The sequence below is a fragment of the Chelonia mydas genome, chromosome 23 (assembly GCF_015237465.2).
Source record: "Chelonia mydas isolate rCheMyd1 chromosome 23, rCheMyd1.pri.v2, whole genome shotgun sequence".
In the NCBI taxonomy this organism is placed as follows: domain Eukaryota; kingdom Metazoa; phylum Chordata; order Testudines; family Cheloniidae; genus Chelonia; species Chelonia mydas.
Window position 1 is genome coordinate 5,705,238 of NC_051263.2, and position 23,949 is coordinate 5,729,186.

Genomic DNA, 23,949 nt, shown 5'->3' on the forward strand with positions numbered 1-23,949 from the left:
ATACACCCATATACAAACCCATGCAATATACACACAATACACTCACACGCAATGTATATTCAGTACACGCACGAACATGTGATATACATGTATACAATCCCATGCAATAGACATTCACTACACATTCCATACACACAATACAATCACATGCGATATACACTCAACCCACACACAATACAATCACATGCAATATACTCTCAACCCACACACAATACGCACACACTCAATACACACATACTGTATATGATCACATGCAATATACACATTCACCACACACACATACAAACACACTCACTACACACACATGCACACTCAACACACACTCACACACTCAACACACACTCAATACATATGCGCACCCATCCACTGAAGATACACATACCATATCCACATGGGTTGCAATTTCCCTGTGGGATTTCAATGGCCAGTTCTTGGCAACATTAACCTTGAGAGAGGAGAGTAACCCCACGACAGTGACTAGGAATCGAAAACTCAAATCCCTAAGCTGCTTTGCAGAACTTGAATGCTGGCTGCCATGATGCCTGTGCCCCCCTGCGGGTGGATGGACTGCAGTGTGTGTTATCAGTGACAGAGGCAGAACGGGAGTTAATGGCTGCGGCAGACACGAGGGAAATTCACACTGGAAATACGGGGCACACTTTACCCAGGCAGGGGAATTAACTTGTGTAACCGCAGACCCAGGGACAAGGGGATTTCTCCGTCGCTTGGAGGCCGGGTGTCTCTTTCTAAAATCTCTGCTCTAGCTCGACCACCAGATCTGGGATCAGTGTAGGTGTCACTGAGTGGATTCTCTGGCCTGCATAATACAAGAGGTCAGATGAGATTATCCAAATCTGTGGTTCTCAACCAGGGGTACACGTACCCCTGGGGGGTATGCAGAGGTCTTCCAGGGGGTACATCAACTCATCTAGATATTTGCCTAGTTTTACAACAGGCTACATAAAAAGCCCTAGCAAAGTCAGTACCAACTAAAATGTCAGACAGATAATGACTGGTTTATACCACTCTATATACTGTACGCTGAAATGTAAGTACAATATTTATATTCCAGTTGATTTATTTAATAATTAGATGGTAAAAATGAGAAAGGAAGCAATTAGCCAGTACTAGTGTGGCTGGGACACTTTTGTATTTTTATGTCTGATTTTGTAAGCAAGTTGTTTTTAAGTAACTTGGGGGTAGGCAAGACAAATCAGACTCCTGAAAGAGGTACAGTCATTGGGGGGAGGGATAGCTCAGTGGTTTGAGCATTGGCCTGCTAAACCCAGGGTTGCAAGTTCGATCCTTGAGAGGGCCATTTAAGGATCTGGAGCAAAAATTGGGGATTGGTCCTGCTTTGAGCAGGAGGTTGGACTAGATGACCTCCCAAGGTCCCTTCCAACCCTGATTCTGTCTGGAAAGGCTGAGAGCCACTGATCAAATGGTCCCTTCTGGCCTTCAAACCTATAATTACGCCCCCAATATCCATGTGTGTATAAATGCATAATTTACACCCACATGCTGATGTGGCGAGAGTACATCTGTGCAGGTATTACACATCTCGTCACCCTCACGTGCATTGCGCATGCAACCTAGCAGGGGGTGGTGCAAAGAAGAGAGTCATTTGCATGTGGCCCTTCGGTCATTTGCCCCAGCACCAGCTGCCTTGGATCTGCAGCTATTTCAGAGAGCAACATACTGGGTGAGGGAAAAAGCCACCATGGAGCAGCTCCAGATGAAATGTCCCACGGAGAGCCAGGGGCTGTGTCCAGCACTGTTCGAGACAGAGGAGTCCCCACTGGAGCAGGTGCAGAGCAGGGCTGCTAGGCCGATCAGGTGACTGGCAAGCCGATCTCGCGAGAGAAGACTGAAAGAGCTGGGCTTGTTTAGCCTACAATGCAGGCCCCTTCCAGTCCTGTGTCTAAGTTCCTAGGTAGTTTAGTTTTTTACTTCATGTTGGCTTCATTTGCTTCCCCCATGCCCAGCCCCCCTGATCAGGCGAGAATTAGTCCCTCTTCATCCTTCATACATGAGCCGCATCGCTGGTGGGGAGGCTGGGCTGGTGTGTGCCCAGATGCTGGGGTAATGGGCATAACGGAACGAACTGAATTGCTGCTGGAGGTTTCCGGGATGCGGGTAGCAATACAGACCCAGACCTCGGGCTTGAGTGAGGCACATCACGGCTCATGCCCTGCCCCCAAAGTAACTATCCTGTGTGGCGTCAGCGGATCTCGCTGTTTCCTCCACCCCGGAGAAGACGATATCAGCGTGGGCGCATAGTGCTTAGTGAGGCGGTGTGACCTAGTGGGTAGAGCACTGGGCTGGTATGCAAGAGGCGTGGCTTCTCCTCCCTGGCCTGCTGGGAGACTTTAGGCAAGTCACTTCCCCCTCCCCCCCCATGCCTCAGTTTCCCTATCTGTACTATAGGGACGATGATGCTACCCTCCTTTGTTAGGCGTTTTGAGATCTACTGAAGAAAGAGCGAGGTATCATTAGTCTACAGCTGGGAGCATGCCCCCGCCCCACCTTCCCAATGAGTCGACAGCCCCACGTCTCTTTGTGATGGCTAATCTCTGGCCCAAATGCAACATGCTGGTTAAGTGCATGGGGGGGGACATGTCTCCCACTAGTGGCCAGGTACCGCGACTGCAACAGCCTCCTGCCAGCCCCCTTAACATCAATTCTATTCTTATCTCACACCTGTTTCGGGGGGACCTGACCTTCCAGTCGTACATTGAGCGGTGTGACTGACATCTGTCACACGTGTAGTTCGTTCTCTCCCCAGGGGGTCCCTGGATAAGGCCCCCATGGTGGTTTGAATACTCCTGTCTGTGTAACGCCCAAGTGATGGCGTTTCTTCTTAGTGGTTCAGCAGAGCCAAGGACACCCAGTCTTGGACCACCACCCCATTGTGCTGGGTGCTCTAAAAATCCAGAAGAGGATGGGGAGCCAGGACTCCTGGGTTCTCTCCCCAGCTCTGGGAAGGGAGTGGTGTCTAGTGCTTAGAGCAGGGGAAGCTGGGAGTCAGGACGCCTGGGTTCTATCCCCAGCTCATGGAAGAGGGGGAGTCTAGTGGTTAAAGCAGGGGAAACTGGGAGTCAGGATGCCTGGGTTCTATCCCCAGCTCTACCACTGACCTTGGGCCGGTCCCTCCCTGTGCCTCAGTTTTCCACTGCTGTGAAATGGGGGCGGTGGCACTGTTGCTTCCTTGGAGAGTATTTTGAAATTGACAGATGAAAAGCCTGGCTAAGAGCTAAGCACTGCTGGCACTATTACTCCAGCACTGCTGGCATTATTACTCGAGTACTCCCCAGTAATGGCCTGATACGCTACAGGGTCAGAGCAGATGCTGCCCTACCCTTTCAGGGAATAGTCAGTGGGCAGGTTGGGAAAAGTGGGGGGCCTCCAGAGGAGGTGTCTAGCCCCACAGAGCTCTCGTTGGGGGCTGATATCCCCCACCACTGCCCCATCCTGGCATGGCATTGCTAATGGGTTGCTTCTCTCCTCTCTCTCCTCCAGAAGAGGGCGAATATTTCCTCAAGGTCCTGATCCCCAGCTATGCGGCCGGCTCCATCATCGGGAAAGGGGGACAGACCATTGTCCAGCTGCAGAAAGAGACGGGCGCCACCATCAAGCTCTCCAAGTCTAAGGACTTCTACCCAGGTGAGGTGGGCCAGGGGCTCCTGTGAATCCCTGCAGATCTGAGGGTTGATAACTGAGGTGGTGGTGGGGAGGCTGGGACCTTCTACCCCAGTGATATTCCCCTGCTGTGGCGGCTGGACAGGAGAGGACCAGGTTTGCCTTGATGCCTGGGCTCCGGACCCCTGCGATCCGTCCTTGGGAGGTGGGCAAAGGGCGCTGGCTGGGATAGATTTATGCCCTCCAGGTGGCCAGCCCATGCCTGGCTTTGAGAGGCCAGGGGGAAAATGCCCCTTGCATGTACAGTACAAATGCAGGTCGTACATCTCGGAGGCAAGGCTGCCGGTCTGGCTTGCAAGGCAGGGGACTGTGTCGGGGCAAGCAGCAGCTCTGGAAAGGGCTCAGGAGTCATGATGGGAATGTGCTGAGTATGAGGACAGAAATGGCTGTCACCAGGCTCCAGAGATAACGGCTCCCTCAGGAGAATGGGGAAATGCAGCCCTCTTGGAGCAATTGGTTCAGGCTCTCTGCAGACTCAGGTGGTGTCACTGTGTCAACTACACCTGGGGCGGCTCCCCCCTCTCAGACAGCATGGCCATTGGGTGAGCGAGCAGGGGATGGCGAGGGGGAGCAGGGCGCTGGCCCTGCTGAGGCTGGTTACTGCAGCCAGTTCTGGTGTCCACTCTTTAAGGATCCTGACATTTCAGCCAGGGATCAGAAAAGAGCAACAGGCCCGAGAATCTGCCTCCGAGCCAGAGACTGGAGGAGCTGGCTCTACTTCGTTTACCCCAGAGAAGATTTAGAGGTGACCAGATCCCAGGCAGCCAGCACTACCCTGGGGGCGGGGGGGGGGGCGGTTTCTGAGAGCAGAGGCAGAGAGCAAAGGCAGAGCAAGAGCCAATGGCTGGAGCTGAGGCAAGAAATTCAGATTGGGAATAAGGCACCAAGATTTAACAGGGGATGAGCTGGGGCAGGCGAATTCCTCCAGAACTAGGACTCCTGGGTTCTTCTGGCTCTGGGAGGGGAGTGGTCTCTAGTTGTGGGCAAAAGGGCGAACACCATCCTGGGCTGCATCAACAGGGGAATCTCAGGAGAAGCAGGGAGGTGATTTTCCCTCTGGATTTGACCCAGGTGCGACCGTGGCTGGGATCCTGGTCCAGATGGATGTTGATAAGTTGCCGAGAAGAGCCCCGAGAACAATTGAAGGGTTAGAAAACCTGCCCTAGAGCGAGAGACTTCAGGAGCTCAGTGTTTTTAGCTTGACAATGAGAAGGGTCAGGGGGGACTTGGTCTCCATCTATCAGTGCCGACACGGAGAACAAGGATCTAATAATGGCTTTTCAGTCTAGCAAAGGTTGACCATGAGCCAATGGCTGGGAGTTGAAGCCGGACAAATTTAGACCGGAAATAAGGCATAGTGAGTACGATTAACCCGTGGAACAATTTACCAAGGATCCTGGTGTCTTCTCCATCCCTGGAAATGTTTAAATCAGGATTGGATCTGCGGTAAAGATCGGCTCTAGTTCAAACAGGTGTTGTTTCTGGGCAGGTCTCTGGCCTGTGTTATCCAGGAGGTCAGACTGATCACGGCGGTTCCTTCTGGCCTTGGAATCTATGAATCTGTGAGGGGAGTGCTGTGTAGTGGTTAGAGTGGGTAGACTCCTGGGTTCTGGTCCCAGCCCTGGGATCGGAGTCGGGTAGATGATCACAATTTGTTGGGGAAGAGTCAACATGGTTTTTGTAAAGGGAAATCATGCCTCACCAGTCTATTAGAATTCTTTGAGGGGGTCAACAAGCATGTGAACAAGGGGGATCCAGTGGATATAGTGTACTTAGATTTTCAGAAAGCCATTGACAAGGTCCCTCACCAAAGGCTCTTAAGCAAAGTAAACTGTCATAGGATAAGAGGGAAGGGCCTCTCATGGATCAGTAAGTGGTTAAAAGACAGGAAACAAAGGGTGGGAATAAATTATCAGTTTTCAGAATGGAGAGAGGTAAATAGTGGTGTCCCCCAGGAGTCTGTACTGGGACCAGTCCTATCCAATATATTCATAAATGATCTGGAAAAAGGGATAAACAGTGAGGTGGCAAAATTTGCAGACGATACAAAATTACTCAAGATAGTTAAGTCCAAAGCAGACTGAGATCTAAAAAAATGAAAAAACCCAAACAAACAAAAAAGCAGGTTTAAAACAAACAAAAAGACGTTTTTCTTCACACAACGCACAGTCAACCTGTGGAACTCCTTGCCAGAGGATGTTGTGAAGGCCAAGGCTATAACAGGGTTCAAAAACGATCTAGATAAGTTCCTGGAGGATAGGTACATCAATGGCTATTAGCCAGGATGGGCAGGGATGGTGTCCCTAGCTTTTGCTTGCCAGAAGCTGGGAATGGGCGACAGGGGATGGATCACTGATGATGCCCTGTTCTGTTCATTCCCTCTGGGGCACCTGGCATTGGCCACTGTCGGAAGACAGGACACTGGGCTAGATGGACCTTTGGTCTGACCCAGTCTGGCCTTTCTTATGTTCTTGTGGGGTGTAGTAGTTTCAGCAGTGGTGTGAGAAATCGGGACTCCTGGGTTCTCTTTCTGGCTCTGGGAGATAGGTGGAGTGTACTGATTTCCATGGGGGGGTCTAGGAGCCAGGACTCCTGGGTTCTGTTCTGCAGCACTTAGCCACGGCCCCCGGGGAATGCACTGTGCCAGCCGCGCTAGGTTTCATTTTCAGGTCAAGCACGGAAGATTAGCAGGTGGTGCTGGATGGTGGGGAGGAAGCTGGCAGCCCTGGCCCAGCCATAATCTGTGCCCTGATTGCTGGGCACACAAAGCCAGGCCATCCCAGCTAAGCCGCTTTTCTCTGCATCTCCTGCTCTTGACTGGGGGATTATTGGGCAGAAAATCTCCAGGGATGAGGGGGATGTTGCCAAGGGGCTGGAGAGGGGAGGGGGCAGCTTTTTGCTTGGTAATTTCCCCAGGAGAAAGGGAGTTGTTCCAATCCCTTGGGAAAGGGAGAGGCACCATCCCCCACCACCACGATGCATAGGGAAGGGAAGTCTGGGGTCTGGTCCTGAGGGGGCGTTTCCTAACCCTGAGGGCATGAAGGGCTTGATCAGGTCTGCATATAGGAGGCTGGGGATTCTGGGACTGTGAGAAGGCAGCCTAGTGGTTAGAGCAGGGACCTGGGCGCCAGGACTCCTGGGTTCTATCCCAGCTCGGGGGGAAGGGAGGGTCTAGTGGTTAGAGTGGGGGGGCTGGGAACCTGGACTCCTGGGTTCTATTCCCAGCTCTGGGAGGGGAGTGGGGTCTAGTGGCTAGAGCAGGGGTGGCTGGGCGCTAGGACTCCTGGGCTCTATTCTCCCCCAGTTAGCAATGGCTTCACAGGAGTCACCTCCAGACATTCCAACTCTCGCAAATTGACATGAGTGAGGCTTAATTTTAGTTAAAAATCGCTGTCAGCCCCAGACTGGGGGCTCTGCTGGCTCTCGCTGTCAACCCTGGGACCGGGGATGCCAGTGGGTCCCGCTATAAGCCTGGGATGGGGGCTCTGTGGGCTCCCACTGTCAGCCTGAGACGGGGGCTCCACTGGGTCCCACTGTCAGCTCCCCGACCCACCTCTTCCCACTGCCCTGGGGTGCCCATTGTTTTGGGGAGACACTTCAATACACCTCCCCTGCCGGGGCTGTACATCGCCTCCCCTGGCAGCTGCTTGGCGCTGTGCTGCCCGGGTTTCTCAGCTTCCTCCGGCACCTCCTCTGGACTCTGCTGCTGCTTTGAGGATCGCAGCATCTTCCTCTGCATCCCCCCATCGTGCGGGAGGGCTTCTGGCAGGAGCGCAGCAGGAGGTCAGGCAATCGTAGGGTCACAAAAGGCCGGGGGTGTTCATTGATTTTGGGCAGCTCCAGGCGTGATGGTCCTCATCAGTGAGCGAGTCTTTAATGTTCCATGCGGTGGTTCCCCCTCCCCTCCAGACAGGGGCAGGGGACCATTTAGGGGAGACGAGTGACTTTTTCACACTGGTGCAAAGTGTCCTGCATGGGCATAAGTGACTGCCCCGTGGCCTGGCAGGGCAAGGGACGGGGAGTGATCCCTGCGGGCCCTGCTCCAGAGTGGCTCTTTGCATGACTGTGAGCGCTCCTGCCGCAGGACCCCAGCTCCTCTTCCTTCCCGTACAGATGCAAGAGGAGACAGCCCCGGGCTAGTCCTGCATGCGCTGGGCGGAGGCTGGGGGAAGAGCAAATCTTTGGGAAGGATCTCATGATTTATCAGTCAGTCTCGTGATTTTCGGGGTCTGACTGGTGCTGTTGGGGTTGGCAGTGCTGCTATTCCCTACCCATTTCTTCAGTTGTTGGCTGAATGCCCAGCCTGGTGTGCCCAGGATACCCGTGGGGGGAAGGGGGCAGTTCCAGGCCACTGGAAGTCTTATGGAGTGGGGTGGCAAGGTCCCCCCACCTGCTCCCAGGGAGGGGAGGGAGAGATCCCCTAACCCGTGGGCAGGGGCTGGTGTGGCTGATCCCAGGGGCCTAGAGAGGGAAGAGGGAGCCACACGGACACCACAGTGGCTCTCTGCAGCCTGCAGGGCCCTGGCTGCCTCCCCCACCCCCAGCTGCAGGGCTAGGGGAGGAAGCAGGAAGCTGGGCAGGGCTGGGCCAGGCTGGGAGGGAAATGGCTTCAATTGCAGGAAATGTTCCCCTTGATAAGTCAGGCCAGAGCTGTGCGCGCTGGTCCCTCCCCCGCCCTGGCTGTGTCCTGGGACCCCCCTGCCCCTCCCCCAGCTCTGTCCTGGGACCCCCCTGCCTCCCAGATCTGTCCTGAGGCCCCCCTGTCCCTACCCCCAGCTCTGTCCTGGGACCCCCCTGCCCCTGCGCCCCGGCTCTATCCTGGGACCCCCTGTCCCTGCACCCCGGCTCTGTCCTGGGACCCCCTGCCCCTCCACCGGCTCTGTCCTGGGACCCCCTGTCCCTACCCCCTGGCTCTGTCCTGGGACTCCCTGTCCCTACCCCCCGGCTCTGTCCTGGGACCCCCCTGCTCCTCCACCGGCTCTGTCCTGGGACTCCCTGTCCCTACCCCCGGCTCTGTCCTGGGACCCCCTGTTCCTGCACCCCGGCTCTGTCCTGAGACCCCTCTGTCCCTACCACCAGCTCTGTCCTGAGACCTCTCTGCCCCTAATCCCTGGCTCTGCCCTGGGACCCCCGTGCCCTTCCCCCAGCTCTGTCCTGAGACCTCCCTGCCCCTAATCCCTTGCGCTGCCCTGGGGCAAGCCCCCATACCTCCTCCCCTCCCACCTGTTGCACTGGCACAGCCTCCACTTACACACGCTTGTGCCCTGCTCGCACTCACAGAATCATGTGCTAGCCTGTGGAACCGCCACATCCCCTTGCACGCCTTCCCCCCACACCTGCCCTGCCTCATACCCTGCCCTCCTTGTGCCCCCTTGCACCTCCGCTCCCTTGTGCGACCAGTGACCATCATCCACCCCTGCCCGGGAACTCTCCACTGTGCCCCCCCATCCCATCCCCCTCCTCCAGGGGTAACCCCAGGAGAGCGGGAGGGAGGAGCACCCGGTACCAAGAGGGGGTGACAAAAATGATTCCCAGGAACAGCCTCTCCCCCGCCCCATTCGACTGCCTGTGACCTCTGCCCCAGCCCATGGCCAGGGGCCAGCACTCACCACACCCTTTCCTATTTATCCCGCGTTAATTAGGCCTTGGCTGGGACAGGCCCTATTGTTTTCAGGTAAGCAGTGCAGCTTTGTCACAATCTGGGGAAGCCTGATCCTGAGGTGCCGGGGGAAGAGCCCTGAGGGGGGCCTTCCTGAACCCCTGCCCAATGGGCAGACAGTGGAATGGATGTTCCCAATAGCTCATAAAACCTTCCTTGTGCCCCTTGAGTCCACAACTCCTCCCCCCCACACACACACACCATGAGGCAGGGGAAGAGGGCACGACTGCAGCCACTTCTGGGGTGGGACCCAGCAGATGTTTAACCACCAACAGCAATGCTGTTGCTTTAGGATAGGAAGGAAGGAAGGATACAATCTCTAGATGAAAGTGGGAATAGAACCCAGGAGTCCTAACTCCCAGCCCCGCCTGCTCCCATCAATAAGAATGTAAGAAAAGTCAAATCGGGTCAGACCAATGGGCCAGCTAGCCCAGGTGGCCAGTGCCATACACTTCAGAGGGAATGACCAGAACAGGGCAATTATCGAGTGATCCATCCCATCATCCAGTCCCAGCTTCTGTCAGTCAGAGGCTTAGGGACACCCAGAGCATGGGGTTGTGTCCCTGTACACCTTGGCTAACAGTCATTGCTGGACCTATCCTCCAGGAACTTATCTCATTCTTTTTTTAATCCAGTTATAGTTTTGGCCTTCACAACATCCCCTGGCAGTGAGTTCCACAGGGTGACTGTGCATTATGTGAAGAAGAACTTCCTTATGTTTGTTTTAAATGTGCCGCCTGTTAATTTCATTGGATGATCCCTGTTTCTTGTGTTATGGGAAGGAGTAAATAACATTTCCTTATTCACTTTCTCCACCCCAGTCATGATTTTATAGACCTCCATCATATCCCCCCTTAGTCATCTCTTTTCCAGGCTGATCAGTCCCAGGCTTTCTAATCTCTCCTCATGTGGAAGCTGTTCCAGCCCCTTAATCATTTTTGTTGCCCTTCTCTCTACCTTTCCCAATTCTAATATATCTTTATTCAGATGGGCCAACCAGATCTGCACGCAGTATTCAAGGTGTGGGCATGCCATGGATTTATATAGAGGCATTATGATCTTTATCTTATCTATCCCTTTCCTAATGGTTTCTAACAGGCTGTTCGCTATTTTGACTGCCGCTGCACATTGAGAGGATGTTTTCAGAGAAATATCCACAATGACTCCAAGATCTCTTTCTTGAGTGGGAACAGCTAATTTAGACCCCATCATTTTATATGTATAGTTGGGATTAGGGTTTCCCATGTGCATTACTTTGTATTTATCAATGATGAATTTCATCTGCCATTTTGTTGCCCAGTCACTCAGTTTAGTGAGGTCTCTTTCTAACTCTTCACAGTCAGCTTTGGACCCTATCTTGACTAATTTTGTATCATCTGCAAACTTTGTCACTTCACTGATCACCCCTTTTTCCACATCATTTATGAATGTGTTGAACAGCCCTGGTCCCAGTACCGACTCCTGGGGGACTTACCTTTTTCCACTGTGAAAACTGACCATTTATTCCTACCCTTTGTTTCCTGTCTTTTAACCAGTTACTAATCCAGGAGAGGACCTTCCCTCTTATCCCATGACATCCCAAATACACTATATCCACTGGTTTCTGAGAAACAGCCGTGTTAGTCTGTATTCGCAAAAAGAAAAGGAGTACTTGTGGCACCTTAGAGACTAACCAATTTATTTGAGCATAAGCTTTTGTGAGCTACAGCTCACTTCATCGGATGCATACTGTGGAAAATACAGAAGATGTTCTTATACATACAAACCATAAAAAAATGGGTGTTTACCACTACAAAAGGTTTTCTCTCCCCCCACCCCACTCTCCTGCTGGTAATAGCTTATCTAAAGTGATGACTCTCCTTACAATGTGTATGATAATCAAGGTGGGCCATTTCCAGCACAAATCCAGGGTTTAACAAGAACGTCTGGAAATGGCCCACCTTGATTATCATACACATTGTAAGGAGAGTCATCACTTTAGATAAGCTATTACCAGCAGGAGAGTGGGGTGGGGGAAGAGAAAACCTTTTGTAGTGGTAAACACCCATTTTTTCATGGTTTGTATGTATAAGAACATCTTCTGTATTTTCCACAGTATGCATCCGATGAAGTGAGCTGTAGCTCACGAAAGCTTATGCTCAAATAAATTGGTGAGTCTCTAAGGTGCCACAAGTACTCCTTCTCTTTTTACTATATCCACTGGATCACCTTTGTCCACATGCTTGTTGACCCTCTCACAGAATTCTAATAGATTGGTGAGGCATGATTTCCCTTTACAAAACCTGCGTTGACTCTTCCCCAAGATATTATGTAGGCCTCAACTGGAGTATTATGTCCAGTTCTGGGCACCACATTTCAGGAAAGAAGTGGACAAAATTGGAGAAAGTCCAGAGAAGAGCAACAAAAATGGTTAAAGGTCTAGAAAACATGACCTACGAGTAGGGTGACCAGATGTCCCGTTTTTAAAGGGACAGTCCCGGTTTTGGGGACTTTTTCTTATATAGATGCCTATTACCCCCCACCCCGTCTCGTTTTTTCACAGTTGCTATCTGGTTACCCTACCTATGAGGGAAGATTGAAAGAACTGGGTTTGTTTAGTATGGAGAAGAGAAAACTGAGAGGGGACATGATAACAGTTTTCAAGTACATAAAAAGTTGTTACAAGGAGGAGGGAGAAAAATTGTTCTTGTTAACCTCTGAGGACAGGACAAGAAGCAATGGGCTTAAATTGCAGCAAGGGCAGTTTAGGCTGGACATTAGGAAAAACGTCCTGTCAGGGTGGTAAAGCACTGGAATAAGTTGCCTTGGGAGGTTGTGGAATCTCCATCACTGGAGATTTTTAAGAGCAGTTTGGACAAACCCCTGTCAGGGATGGTCTAGATAATACTTAGTCCTGCCTTGAGTGCAGGGGACTGGACTAGATGACCTCTTAAGGTCTCTTAAGTCCTATGATTCTATGATTTATCTAGGTGTCTGATAATTCTGTTATTTACTATAGTTTCAACCAGTTTGCCTGGTACCAAAGTTAGGCTTGTCACGGAGTCCCTGGGCGATGCTCTGGAACTGCTCCCTACATAGCCAGTTAGGACTCTGGGGAAGTCTCCTTTCTGTGATCAGACTGTCTTCAGGACACACAGCTCACACAGCTTCCACCTTCCTGGGTCTGACCTCGGAGCATTCAGCATCCTCTGCCCCTCCGTGCGCTTCCCCCAGCGAGTCCTCCCTGGCAGGGTCCTGGGGAAGCCGGAGGGTCCAGCCCCCCAACTTCGCAGACAGACGTGACTCTCAGCCAACCAGTAAAACAGAAGGTTTATTAGACGACAGGGACATGGTCTAAAACAGAGTTTGCAGGTGCAGAGAACAGGACCCCTCAGCTGGGTACATTTTCGGGGGCAGTGAGCCAGACAACCACGTCTGCCCTTCACTCCATGTCCCAGCCAGCCCCAAACTGAAACTCCCTCCAGCCCCTCTTCCTCTGGGCTTTCCCCTTTCCTGGGCAAGGAGGTCACCTGATTCCTTTGTTCTCCAACCCTTTAGCTCTCACCTTGCAGGGGGGGGGGGGGGGGGGGAAGGGCCCAGGCCATCAGTTGCCAGGAAACAGGGTGTTGGCCAGTCTCTGTGTCCAGACCCCTGCACACACCTGCCCTCTAGGGCTCTGCAATGATCATACACCCTTACCCCACCACCTAGATACTTAAGAACTGCATAGGGGAGACTGAGGCACCCCCACACTGTTCAGAGGAAACATTAAGAACAGTCCCACTTCGTCACAGCTTACCAGTCTGTAATTGCCAGGATCACCTCTGGAACTTAAAAAAAATATATATATTGGCATTACTTTAGATTTTGGTGACTTGTTACTTTTTAATTCATCAATTTGTTCCAAAACCTCCTCTACTGACACCTCAATGTGGGACAGTTCCTCAGACTGGTCACGTCAAAAGAATGACTCAGGTGTTGGAATTTCCCTCACCTCCTCTGCAGTGAAGACCAATGCAAAGAATTCATTTTGTCACTCCACAAACACCTTGTCTTCCTTGAGTGCTCCTTTAGCACCTTGATCGTCCAGTGGACTCACTGAGTAGGCTTCCTGCTTCTGCTGTACTTGAAAACATGTTGCTGTTAATTTGTGAGGTTTTTGCTAGTTGTTCTTCACAATCTCTTTTGGCTGGCCTAATTATACTTTTATACTTGACTTGCCAGAGTTTATGCTCTTTCTATTTTCCTCAGTAGGATTTGACTTCCAGTTCTTAAAGGATGCCTTTTTGCCTCTAACTGCTTCTTTTACTCTGCTGTTTAGCCAGGGGGGTATTTTTTTGGTTATCCTACTGTTTGTTTGTTTGTTTGTTTTTAATTTGGGCTACACATTTAAGTTGAGCCTCTGTTATGGTGTTTAAAAATAGTTTCCATGCATCTTGCAGGCATTTCTCTCTTGTGACTGTTTTAGTTTCTGTTTAACTAGCTTCCTTATTTTTCTGCAGTTCCCCTTTTTGAAGGTAAATGCGACCGTGATGGGTTTCTTTGGTATTTTCTCCCCTACAAGGCTGTTAAATTTAATTACATTATGGTCACTGTTACCAAATGGTTAAGACAGGGCCGGATTTAGGGGCAGGAGATCCAAGAGTCTACCTGGGGTGCTGGGCTTGGGGTGAGCGAGACTCGGGGTGCTGTTTTTGTTGTTAGCGACAAAAGGGAAATAGAATGTTTGAAGTGACATATTTCAGGTGTTCCCTATGTGGATTCATTTTTCACTAACCTCCCAGAATGTTCTGGACCTGTGTAGAATAAATACAGATTTGCAGATCCTAGCATGCAAATTTATCGTCTTATAGGACAGGGATAAATCAGGCATGCAAATCGTGTATCAAAGTCATTAAATGGGTTACAAATGCAATAAAAATAAGGCATTCAAAAGTTTAACAAATGGGGAGGGATGTGCCAAAAAGACGCTCCTTGCCTGGGGCACCATTTAGTCTAAGGCCAGCCCTGGTTTCAGTTATATTCACCTTTTGGACCAGATCCTGTGCGCTACTTAGGACTGAATCAAGAATTGCCTCTCCCCTTGTTGGTTCCAGCAGGACTAGCTGCTCCAAGAAGCAGCCATCAATGGTGTCTAGAAATTTTATCTCTGCCTCCCATTCTGAGTTGACATGTACCCAGTCCCTATGGGGATAGTTGAAATCCCCCATTATTCTTAGGATTTCTGTTTTTGTAGCCTCTCTAATCAACCTGAACATTTCACAGTCTCCATCACCATCCTGGTCAGGTGATCGGTAGGATATTCCTACTGCTATGCACTTATTATCCAAGCATGGAATTTCTATCCATAGGGATTTGATGGTTCAGTTTAATTCATTTAAGATTTTTATTGTGTTTGACTCTGTGCTTTCTTTCACATGTAGTGGTGCCACACCCCCACCAGCACGACCTACTCTGTCATTTCTATGTATTTTGTACTCTGGTATTAGCGCGTCCCACTGATTATCATTGTTCCACCAAGTTTCTGTGATGTCTATTATAGCAATATCCTCATTTAATACCAGGCACTCTAGTTCACCCATCTTAATATTTAAACCTCTTACATTTGTATATAAGCACTTACAAAATTTGCCAGTATTTAGTTGTCTGCCTTCCTGTGATGTAATTGAATGAGACTCTTTTTCCTTCGACTGTTTCTCTCCAGTTCCTGCCTGTTCTTTACCGACTTTTACCCTCTCCTCTTTACTAGCACTTAGATAAATCCTCCCCTAAGGGATGTCTCTGTCTGAGCCGTGTGCTCCTAGGCACCTGTCGGCCTTCACCCAGCCCTTAATTTACAACCTCTTCTATGACCTTTCTAATTTTACATGCCAGCAATCTGGTTCCGTTTTTGTTTAGGTAGAGCCCATCCTTCCTTGTATAGGCTCCTCCTTTTCCAAAAGGTTCCCCAGTTCCTAATAAACCTAAACCCCTCCTCCCAACACCATTGTCTCATCCATGCATTGAGACCCTGCATCTCTGCCTGTCTAACCGGCCCTGTGCATGGAACTGGAAGCATTTCAGAGAATACTACCATGGAGTTCCTGGACCTCTTACCTAGCAGCCTAAATTTGGCCACGAGGACCTCTCTCCTACCTTTCCCTGTGTCACTGGTACCGACATGTACCACCAGCTCCTCCCCAGCACTGCACATAAGTCTGTCTAGATGTCTCATGGGCTCTGCATCCTTAGCACCCGGCAGGCAATTCACTGTGTGGTTCTCCCGGTCAAACACAACTATCCATATTTCTAACAATCGACTTCCACATCGCTATGACCTGGCTCTTCCTAATAACTGGGGTCCCCTCCCCTTCCCACTCCTCCATATATGGATTCATTTTTCACTAACCTCCTAGAATGTTCTGAACCTGTGTAGAATAAATACAGATTTACAGATCTTAGCATGCAAATTTATTGTCTTATATGGCAGGGATAAGGGGTCTCCTCGGTGTGTCTGGAAGGAGGGTCCCAGCTATGGGATCATTTCCCTCCACTCCAGCTTAATGTTCTCCTTCCCTCCTCCGCAGCACAGACTGAGAGTGGGACCTGCTCTGCTGTGCCCCAAAAAGTCTCCTCTCTGTACCTCTCTGTCTCCCTCAGCATCTCCAGTTCAGTCACTCTGGTCTCCAGAACCTGTGCTCAGTCTCTGAGGGCCATGACTTGCTTGCACTGACCCCACTCCTTTCCCAGAGCTGGGGATAGAACGAGGAGTACTGGTTCCTGTCCCCCCTCCTCTAACCACTAGATCCCACTCCCCTCCCAGAGCTGGGATAGAACCCAGGAGTCCTGCTCCCAGCTGCCCCTGCTCTAACTACTAAGAGATGTGGGATGACTGGTGGTTTGTGCGTTGGTGAAAGTGGCCTCCGGTAGTGTGCGGATGGCTGTTATGGTTTGTGGTTTTGATGCTTTGTGGAGGGCGGTGGGCAGTGCTGGTGGTGGTTGGTGGTCTGTGCTCTGGTGCTAGTGGTGGATTGCAGGGAGGGAGGTGTGTGGTGTGGTGAAGGTGGTTTGCGGCGCACGTGGGCTGTGGTGCTGATGGAGTATTGAGCGTGGTCTGTGGTTTGGTGAGAGTGGGCTGTGCTGCCGTGGTGCCGTAGGCTGTGGTTGGCGAGCATGCATTGGTGCTTGGTGAGAGTGGGCATGGGTCATGTCATCATAGTTGGTGGGGGTAGGCCGAGGACCATGGTTTGCGAAGGTGGGCTATGGTGCCATGGTGTTGGTGCTTGGTAAAGGTGGGCCACGGTGCCATGGGCTGTGGTTGGTGAGGGTGAGAGTGGGCTGTGGTGCCATGGGATGTGGTTGGTGAGAATGGGCGTGGGCCATAGCATCATGGTTGGCAAGGGTGGGCAGTGGTGCCATGCTTGGCAAGGGTGGGCCCTAGTGTTACAATGTTGGTGGTTGGCAAGTGTGGGCCGTGGTGCCATAGGCTATGATTCATGAGGGTGGGCCATGGTGCCATAGGCCATGGTTGGCAAGGGTGGGCACATGCCATTGACTATGGTTGGCCAGGCTAGGCCATAGTGTCAGTGTCTGGCAAGGGTGGGCTAAGGTGCCACGGGTTGTGGATGGTGAGGGTGCGCATCTGCCATGGGCCATGGTTGGGGAAGGCGGGCTGAGGTGCCATGGGCTGTGGTTGGCCATGCTAAGCCATAGTGTCAGTATCTGGCGAGCGTGGGCTATGGTGCCATGGGCCGTGGTTGGTGAAGGTGGGCTGAGGTGCCATGGGCTGTGGTTGGCCATGCTAAGCTGTAGTGTCAGTGTCTGATGAGGGTCGGCTATGGTGCCACGGGCCATGGTTGGCAAAGCTGGGCTGAGGTGCCATGGGCTGTGGTTGGTGAAGGTGAGTGGAGGTGCCATTGGCTATGGTGGGTGAAGGTGGGCGTTTGCCGTGGGCTGTGGTTGGTGAAGGTGAGCGGAGGTGCCATGGGCCGTGGTGGGTGAAGGTGGGCTGTGGTGCCATGGGCCGTGGTTGGTGAAGGCGGGCTGAGGTGCCATGGGACTTGGTTGGCCATGCTGGGCCATAGTGTCAGTATCTGGCAAGGGTGGGCTGTGGTGCCATGGGCCGTGGTTGCCGAGGTGGGCCATAGAGTTGGGGGCTGGCAGGGTGGGCAGTGGCGTTGCTGGTTTGGCTGGCTCGGAGAGGCTGGGGGTGGTCATGGGATGGGGAGGGGGTTACATTTTGAGCCAACCTGAGGGTCCCTGACTCATTCAGGGCCCTCCCCCCATTTCCCTCCTGTCTTCTCTGAACCTCCGACTCTGTGTGTGGATGGGGGGATGTGGGGATGGGGCCGGGCCTCGTGCTGTGCCCCCCCACCCCTCTGGATCCTTGAGCCCCTGATGCCAGGCCCCAGGGGGAGGGGCTCTCCAGCCTGCGCTGGGCCCCAACCCTCTCTGTGGGGCAACTGGGCCCCCCCCCCCAGCTCTCCTCCTCCCCTTCCCGCCTGCGGCCCCTCGCCGCACCCCGCGGCGGGGGGGGGGGGAGGCTCATTGCTGGGGACAAAGGGTCCCTCATCACCCAGGTAACCGGCGGATGGCAGATGAGGGGGTGCCGGTTGCCATGGTGACAGGCCCTTGAGCCCTCGGCTCCATCACGGCTTCTGGGGGGGGGAGGGGGTTTCAAAACGCTGCAGGTTGCCATGGTAACCTGGCTGTGCCTGTTTTGTTGAGGCAGCAGCTGAGGGGGGGAGGTTGGGGGAAACCCTGAGGGGGAGGGGGCATGGCGAGGGGCGGGGGGTAATGAGGGGGATGGGGGATGTGGGGAAGGAGGGGGGCCATGCAGAGGGGCAAACTGGGAGGGGCAGGGGGGATGTAGGGGTAGGGAAGGAGGAAGAGAAGGGGGGGATATAGGGAGGGGGAAGGGGATGCAGGGAGAGGAGAGGTATATGGGGAGGGGGATGTGGGCCAAGGGGAGGGACGTGGGGAGGGGAGAGAGAGGGGAAGGGGGAGGTGGAGATGTGGGGAGGGGGGACATGGGGAGTGGAAAGTGGGGAAAGGGATGCGGGGAGAGGAGAGGTATATGGGGAGGGGGATGTGGGCCAAGGAGGGGGACGTGGGGAGGGGCGGGAGAGGGGAAGAGGGTTTGGGATGTGGGGAGGAGAGAGCTGGGAGGGGGGACATGGGCTGGGGGATGTTGTGGGGAAGGAGAGAGACCAAAAATCCTTGGTTTCCCTCCCTCTCCTCCCTGCCGTGGCTCCCCCGTGCAATGGCTCTGGCACCAGGCGAGGGCGTTTTCCCCCCAGGGCCCTACCCCACACCCTGGGGATCAACCTCCCCACCATGGGGAACGAATGCTCGGCAGGGATTGAACCAGAACCCCCAGCCCCAAAGCCTTAGACCCTGAGCTAAAGGGGGAGCACCAGGGGTCTCCCCCCAGCTCTGGGTGGGGAGTGGAGTCTAGTGGTTAGAAGGGGGGGCTGGGCGTCAGGACTCCTGGGTTCGATCCTCAGCCCTGCCACAGGCTCAGCGTGTGACCTTGGGGAGGGCAAGTCCCAACCCCCCTCAGTTTCCCCATCAGCCGATGGGAGAGGTCACAGGGTGGAGGTGAAAGGCTGGGAATCAAGGGAGATGGGGGGTGCCAAGAGCTCCCTTCCCTGTGGGGGGCTGATACCAGCTCTGTCCAATGGCTGGGATCCTGGGGGGAGCAAAGGGGGTGGGGGGCCCTCATTGGCAGCCCTGCCAGCTGTTGGCTTTAAACAGGCAGCAGCTGGCGGGGCATGGCTGGAACACGTTAACCCTCTATGTGCCACGCTGGGCCCCTCTGGAGCTGGGGCTAGCCGGGTGAGAGCTGGAGGGGGATGGGACGCAGGCGTTGGTTGGGTGAGGGGAGGCCAAGGCAGTGGTGGCTTGTCAAAGCTTCAGCTGACACACTCACTCCCCTCTTACACATGCATCCTCCTCATGCACACTTGTCTGCTTGCACACTTGTTCCTTTGCGATCAGTTGTCCCCTTGCACACCCACTCACACTCTCATTCCCCTGGCATCAGTTGTTGCCCTCTTACACATGTCCTTCCCTCTTGCACACTCACCTTCCTCCATCACCCCCATTCCTTTGGTATCAGTTCACTTACACACTCACTTCCCATTTGCACACTCACCCCTTTGGTGTCAGTTGTTCTCCCCTTTTGCACGCTCCCTCCCTGCAAGCCCACATCAGCGCATCCCTCTCCAGCTTGGTGCCCTCTGTGCCCAGAACTCTGGGTGCTAACCTGCCCGTGCTCTCCCCTCCCCAGGCACCACAGAGCGGGTGTGCCTCGTGCAGGGCACAGCCGAGGCCCTCAACGCCGTCCACAACTTCATCGCCGAGAAGGTGCGCGAGATCCCCCAGTCCGTGGTGAAGCCGGAGTCCGTCAACATCCTGCAGCCGCAGACCACCATGAACCCAGACCGCGCCAAGCAGGTGAGATCCGGGGGACTGGACACTCTCCCAGGCAGTGGTGGATTAGCCACTGGGCCAGTGGGAGGGCCCCGGAAAAAATCCACGGCCGGGCAGCGGAAGCCCAGAGCCCTAGGCCGCCATGCGGGGTGGGGGAAGCCCCAGCGACCCGAACCCATGCCCTGGCAGAAGCACTGCGCAGGTGGGGCGGAATAAGCCCCAGCGCCCCGACCCTGATCCCCCACAGAAGTGCCGGGGGTGGTGGGGGAAGCCCCAGCGCCCGGACCTGGCTGCAGCCCCGGAACTGGAGGAGCTCTCGCTCCCTGCCGCGGCCGCAGGGCTGGGGGAGGTCTCACACCCTGCTGCGGCCCTGGGGCCAGAGCGGGGGGACAGTCTTGGGGGGTGGGCAGAAAGGAGCAAACAGGTTGTGGGGCAACAGTGTGGGGGCAGAATGGGGGGACCCTGGATGGAACAGGGGCGGGGCCCAGGGAAGAGACAGAAAGGGGTGGGGCTGTGGGCAGGGCCGCAGGCGGAAGAGGTAGCACGGGGGTGGGACCGCAGGCGGAAGGTGTGGGCAGGGGCCCCAGGAATCCGCCCCTGCCCCCAGGGAGCAGCCAGGACTCTGCGGGGGAGGCTGGACACGGGCAGACCCTGTGATTGTCCTGAGCTCCCCAAATCTCAGTCAGCGCTGCCCAGTGTCTCCACACAGGGGCTGTCAGCAGCACACACTGCCCTCAGCAGCCAGGGCAGGGGCGGTAGGCACCCTCCTGCACACCCACTGTAATATGCAGAGGCTCTAATGCACCTATCAGCAGCCACAAAGGCCTTGGTGTCTTTGGGATGCTGTAGTGTGGGGCTAGGGCAACACTGCCCAGGGGTTAGTGCAGCGATTGCTGGGGGGCAAGTGGAGTTTCATAGTCCATCCCCCACCAACCTCCATCGCTGGGGTTCTGAGTTCAGATCCTGCCTCTGGTCACACATGAAGTGAGTTGGTTGGGTCTCTTTTTTAGTGGGGAATTTGCTGCATTCTGGGATAGCCAGGGACTGCGGGTTGGGAGAAAGGGACACTGGCAGAGCTGTGTGTGTGGGGAGCCCAGGGCTGGGATAGTGGGGTGTTGCGGGTCGGGATTGAGGGACACTGGCAGAACTGGGAAAGGTAGGGGAAGTGCTGGGCTGGGGGCTTTGGGTCAGGATTGAGGGGCACTGGCAGAGCTTGGGGGAGCCTGGGGCTGCGGGTTGGGATTGAGGAGCACCAGCAGATGTGTGGTGGGGGAGCCCAGGACTGGGCTAGCAGGGGCTGCAGGTTGGGATTGAGAGGCCCTGGCAGAGCTACAGGAGGGGAGGAGCCCCGGAGCTGGGTTGTGGATCAGGATTGGGTCCAGGGGTCCCAAAGAGCGGTGCACTCTGGGCAGTTATCCCACAGAGCATCTCTTCCTCTTCTGCCGCTAAGAGTTGTAGGAAGGCGGAGGGGGTTGCAGGGTATCCCCATTGGTCACAAAGGCCCCAGTAGACTCTCCCCAATCCCCACCCCCTCCCTCAGGTCCTCAAGTGACACCATCCAGTGCAAGGATGTGCCATGTCCAGACTGAGGCCCATGTGATGGCCTTTGCCTGGATGCCAGGGTCCCCTCAGGACAGCACTTGTCATTCCCAAGAAGAAAGTGTGCAGAGATGACTTCATGTCTCCTTTAGCCCACCCTGTCCAGCCCTATGGGGCCAGGGAGGGAACATCCACTCAGTCCATTCCCCCTGGGCGGGGGTGGGGGAGTGTTGTCCCCTCCAGGCCATTCCCCCCCAGGGCAATAGCTACTCTGGTCTGTTTCCCCAGAATCACAAGCCCAGCCTCGAGGGTCAATAGGACTGCAGCAAGGTGGGAATTCTGGGGGTTAGGACCACAGACTGGGGGCCAGGATGCCTGGGTTTGCTCCCCAGCTCTGGGAAGGGACGGGCTCTCTTGGGTTAGAGCAGGGGGGCTGGGAATCAGGACTCCTGGGTTCTAATCCTGACTCTTGGCTTTAACTCCCCTTTCCCTCCCACCAGGGAAATGGGATTGACACCGCCCATGTCCTTGCTCCCCCAGGCCCCTTTGCCCTTATAACTTGCATCCTGTTGTCCCTCCTGTCTGCAGGAAACAGGCAGGGGACTAGGCCTGGTCACAGCCTGCAGCCCTCCTGCCCACCCGCCGTCATCTCCTCCCACAGCACAGGTCACCCCGGGCAGTCCCTTGACAGGGATGGAGCTGTGGGTGCACTGGGTCAGCACCCCTCACTCCTGCCCAGGCCTGGCTGCTTCAAAGGCAACAAGGGCTCACTTGACTTTCCTGACTGTCAAAGAAACAGAGCAGGAAAAAGTCCGACTCTTCCCTCTGCCCGGCACACTCCTGTCCCCCTCCCCACAGCACTCCCCGCTGGGAGAGGCTGGGGCTGGCATAGCCAGGAGCTCCTCCCACAGCCAGTGCTCCTGCCCTGCTCCCCACAGTGCCCCCCGCTGGGAGAAGCCGGGGGTTGCTAAAATCTCCCAAGAAATCTCCTGTTGAACAGGACGCAGTGTGGGTGTCTTGCCCCTTTGAGCCCCTGGGGACATGGCTCACCCTGTGCTGGCAGGGGGGAGCGCTGGAGGCCAGGGCAGGGAAAGCTCTTTTCCAGTGCAAGATGCCCCTCTGGGCTGTATTTTAGGCACCCCCATCCATCCCAGGCCTGGCTGCCCCCAAAGGGCTCCCGGCCCAGGCAGGGGAGAGCAGGAGACAATTTCTGTGCTGAGGAGCAGTGGGACGGGAGCAGCTGGCACCATGGGGCACCCCCTGCTCCCCTCATGGATCCCTGGCCTGAAGGGATCAGTGGGGGTGGGGGGGCAGCAGGTTCTGGAAAGTCCAGGGGCTGCTGTAGGAGGAAGGATGAAACATGTAGGAGGAAACGTATGCTCAGAAGTTCCAGGAGTGGAGTGTGGTCTAGTAGTTACAGTGGAGGGGAGGGGCTGGGAGCCAGGACTCCTGGGTTCTATTTTTTTGCCCCTTGGCTTGCAACTAAGCTGCATGGCACCAATCTGTGCCCAGATCCTGGCGGGGAGGGTGGAGCTGAGGCCGGGGATCCAGCTGCTGCGGGGGTTGCAGGGGAGGCTGTTGCTAGGTGGTATCCAGGATGCGGTGGCAGCTGGGGATTTGGAAGGGGGCATGGGGTCTATACCAGGAGCCAGGTGGTGCCCAGGAGCCGGTCCAGCCTAGGAGAGCAGCTCCCACCCCTGCAGGGCCCCCTTGCCATGGCAGCAGGGGGCAGGCTCTGTGATGTGTCAGGCTGCCTGGCCTGGCAGGGCCTTGCCACCATTGTGTTGAGAGAGGGAGGGCTCTGGGGCGGGGGGTCTGGCAGCAATGGGGTCTGGGTGGGGCGCCAGGGGCTCTGTCCTGGCTGGTGGCCCTGAGCAGAGATTGTCTGTGTGAGGGAGATCGGCTGGGTGTGCCTAGGGCTGGGCAGGCCAGGTGCTAGGTAAGCCAGGTGCTGGGTGGACTGAGCTCTGGGTGTGCTGGCGGGACTGAGTGCACCTTCGCCAGCCCCTCCTGCCTGTTCCTCTCTCCCCCCTTTTCGCTGTCCTCCCCTGCCCCGCATTGGAGGCTGTCAGCCCCAAATTGCCCCTCGAGCCCTCAGAGGTTCCCTGAACTTGGTCCAGGGAGCCTCCACTTCCCGCACGGCAGGGGCCAGCTCCCGTCCCTCAGGATCTCACAGCCCTGCACAAGCTTTCACAGACTGAGCCATATGCCCCAGTGAGGTGGGGAAACTGAGTCACAGGGCAGCGCTGGGATGTGAGCAAGTTCACACAGCCAGTCAGTGGCAGAGCTGGGGCTAGAACCCAGGAATCCTGACTCCTAGCTCCCCCGCTCCCTGCTATAACCACTGGACTGCACTCCCCTCCTATGGAGCTGGGTGGTTTACGTGCAGAGGAGGGAGCTGTTAGAAGGAACTAGTGACAGTCCCCCCATCCCAGTCCTAGTGGTCAGTTCCAGATTCACAGCCCCCTGTTACCCCAGCCCTGGGCTCCCCAACCCACAGCTCTGCCAGTGCCCCTCACTCCCGACTCGCAGCCCCCTGCTACCCCAGCTGTGATCTCCCCACCCCCAGCTCCGCTGAAGACCCTGGTGTCATGGGGAAGCCCAGGGCCGGGGTAGCAAGGGGCTGCAGGCACACACACCAACTTTCCACTCTGTTGGGG

General features: G+C 54.9%; 1 protein-coding gene across 1 annotated transcript in view; it reads left to right on the forward strand.

Annotated features, from left to right (window-relative positions):
• NOVA2 (NOVA alternative splicing regulator 2) overlaps window positions 1-23,949 on the forward strand; it is a 46,431-nt gene that overhangs the window by 10,441 nt on the left and 12,041 nt on the right. Inside the window, exons 2-3 of the mRNA XM_037884487.2 lie at window positions 3,520-3,663; window positions 19,608-19,774. Coding sequence (XP_037740415.1) covers window positions 3,520-3,663; window positions 19,608-19,774 — 311 coding nt within the window. The remainder of the gene's footprint in view (window positions 1-3,519; window positions 3,664-19,607; window positions 19,775-23,949) is intronic.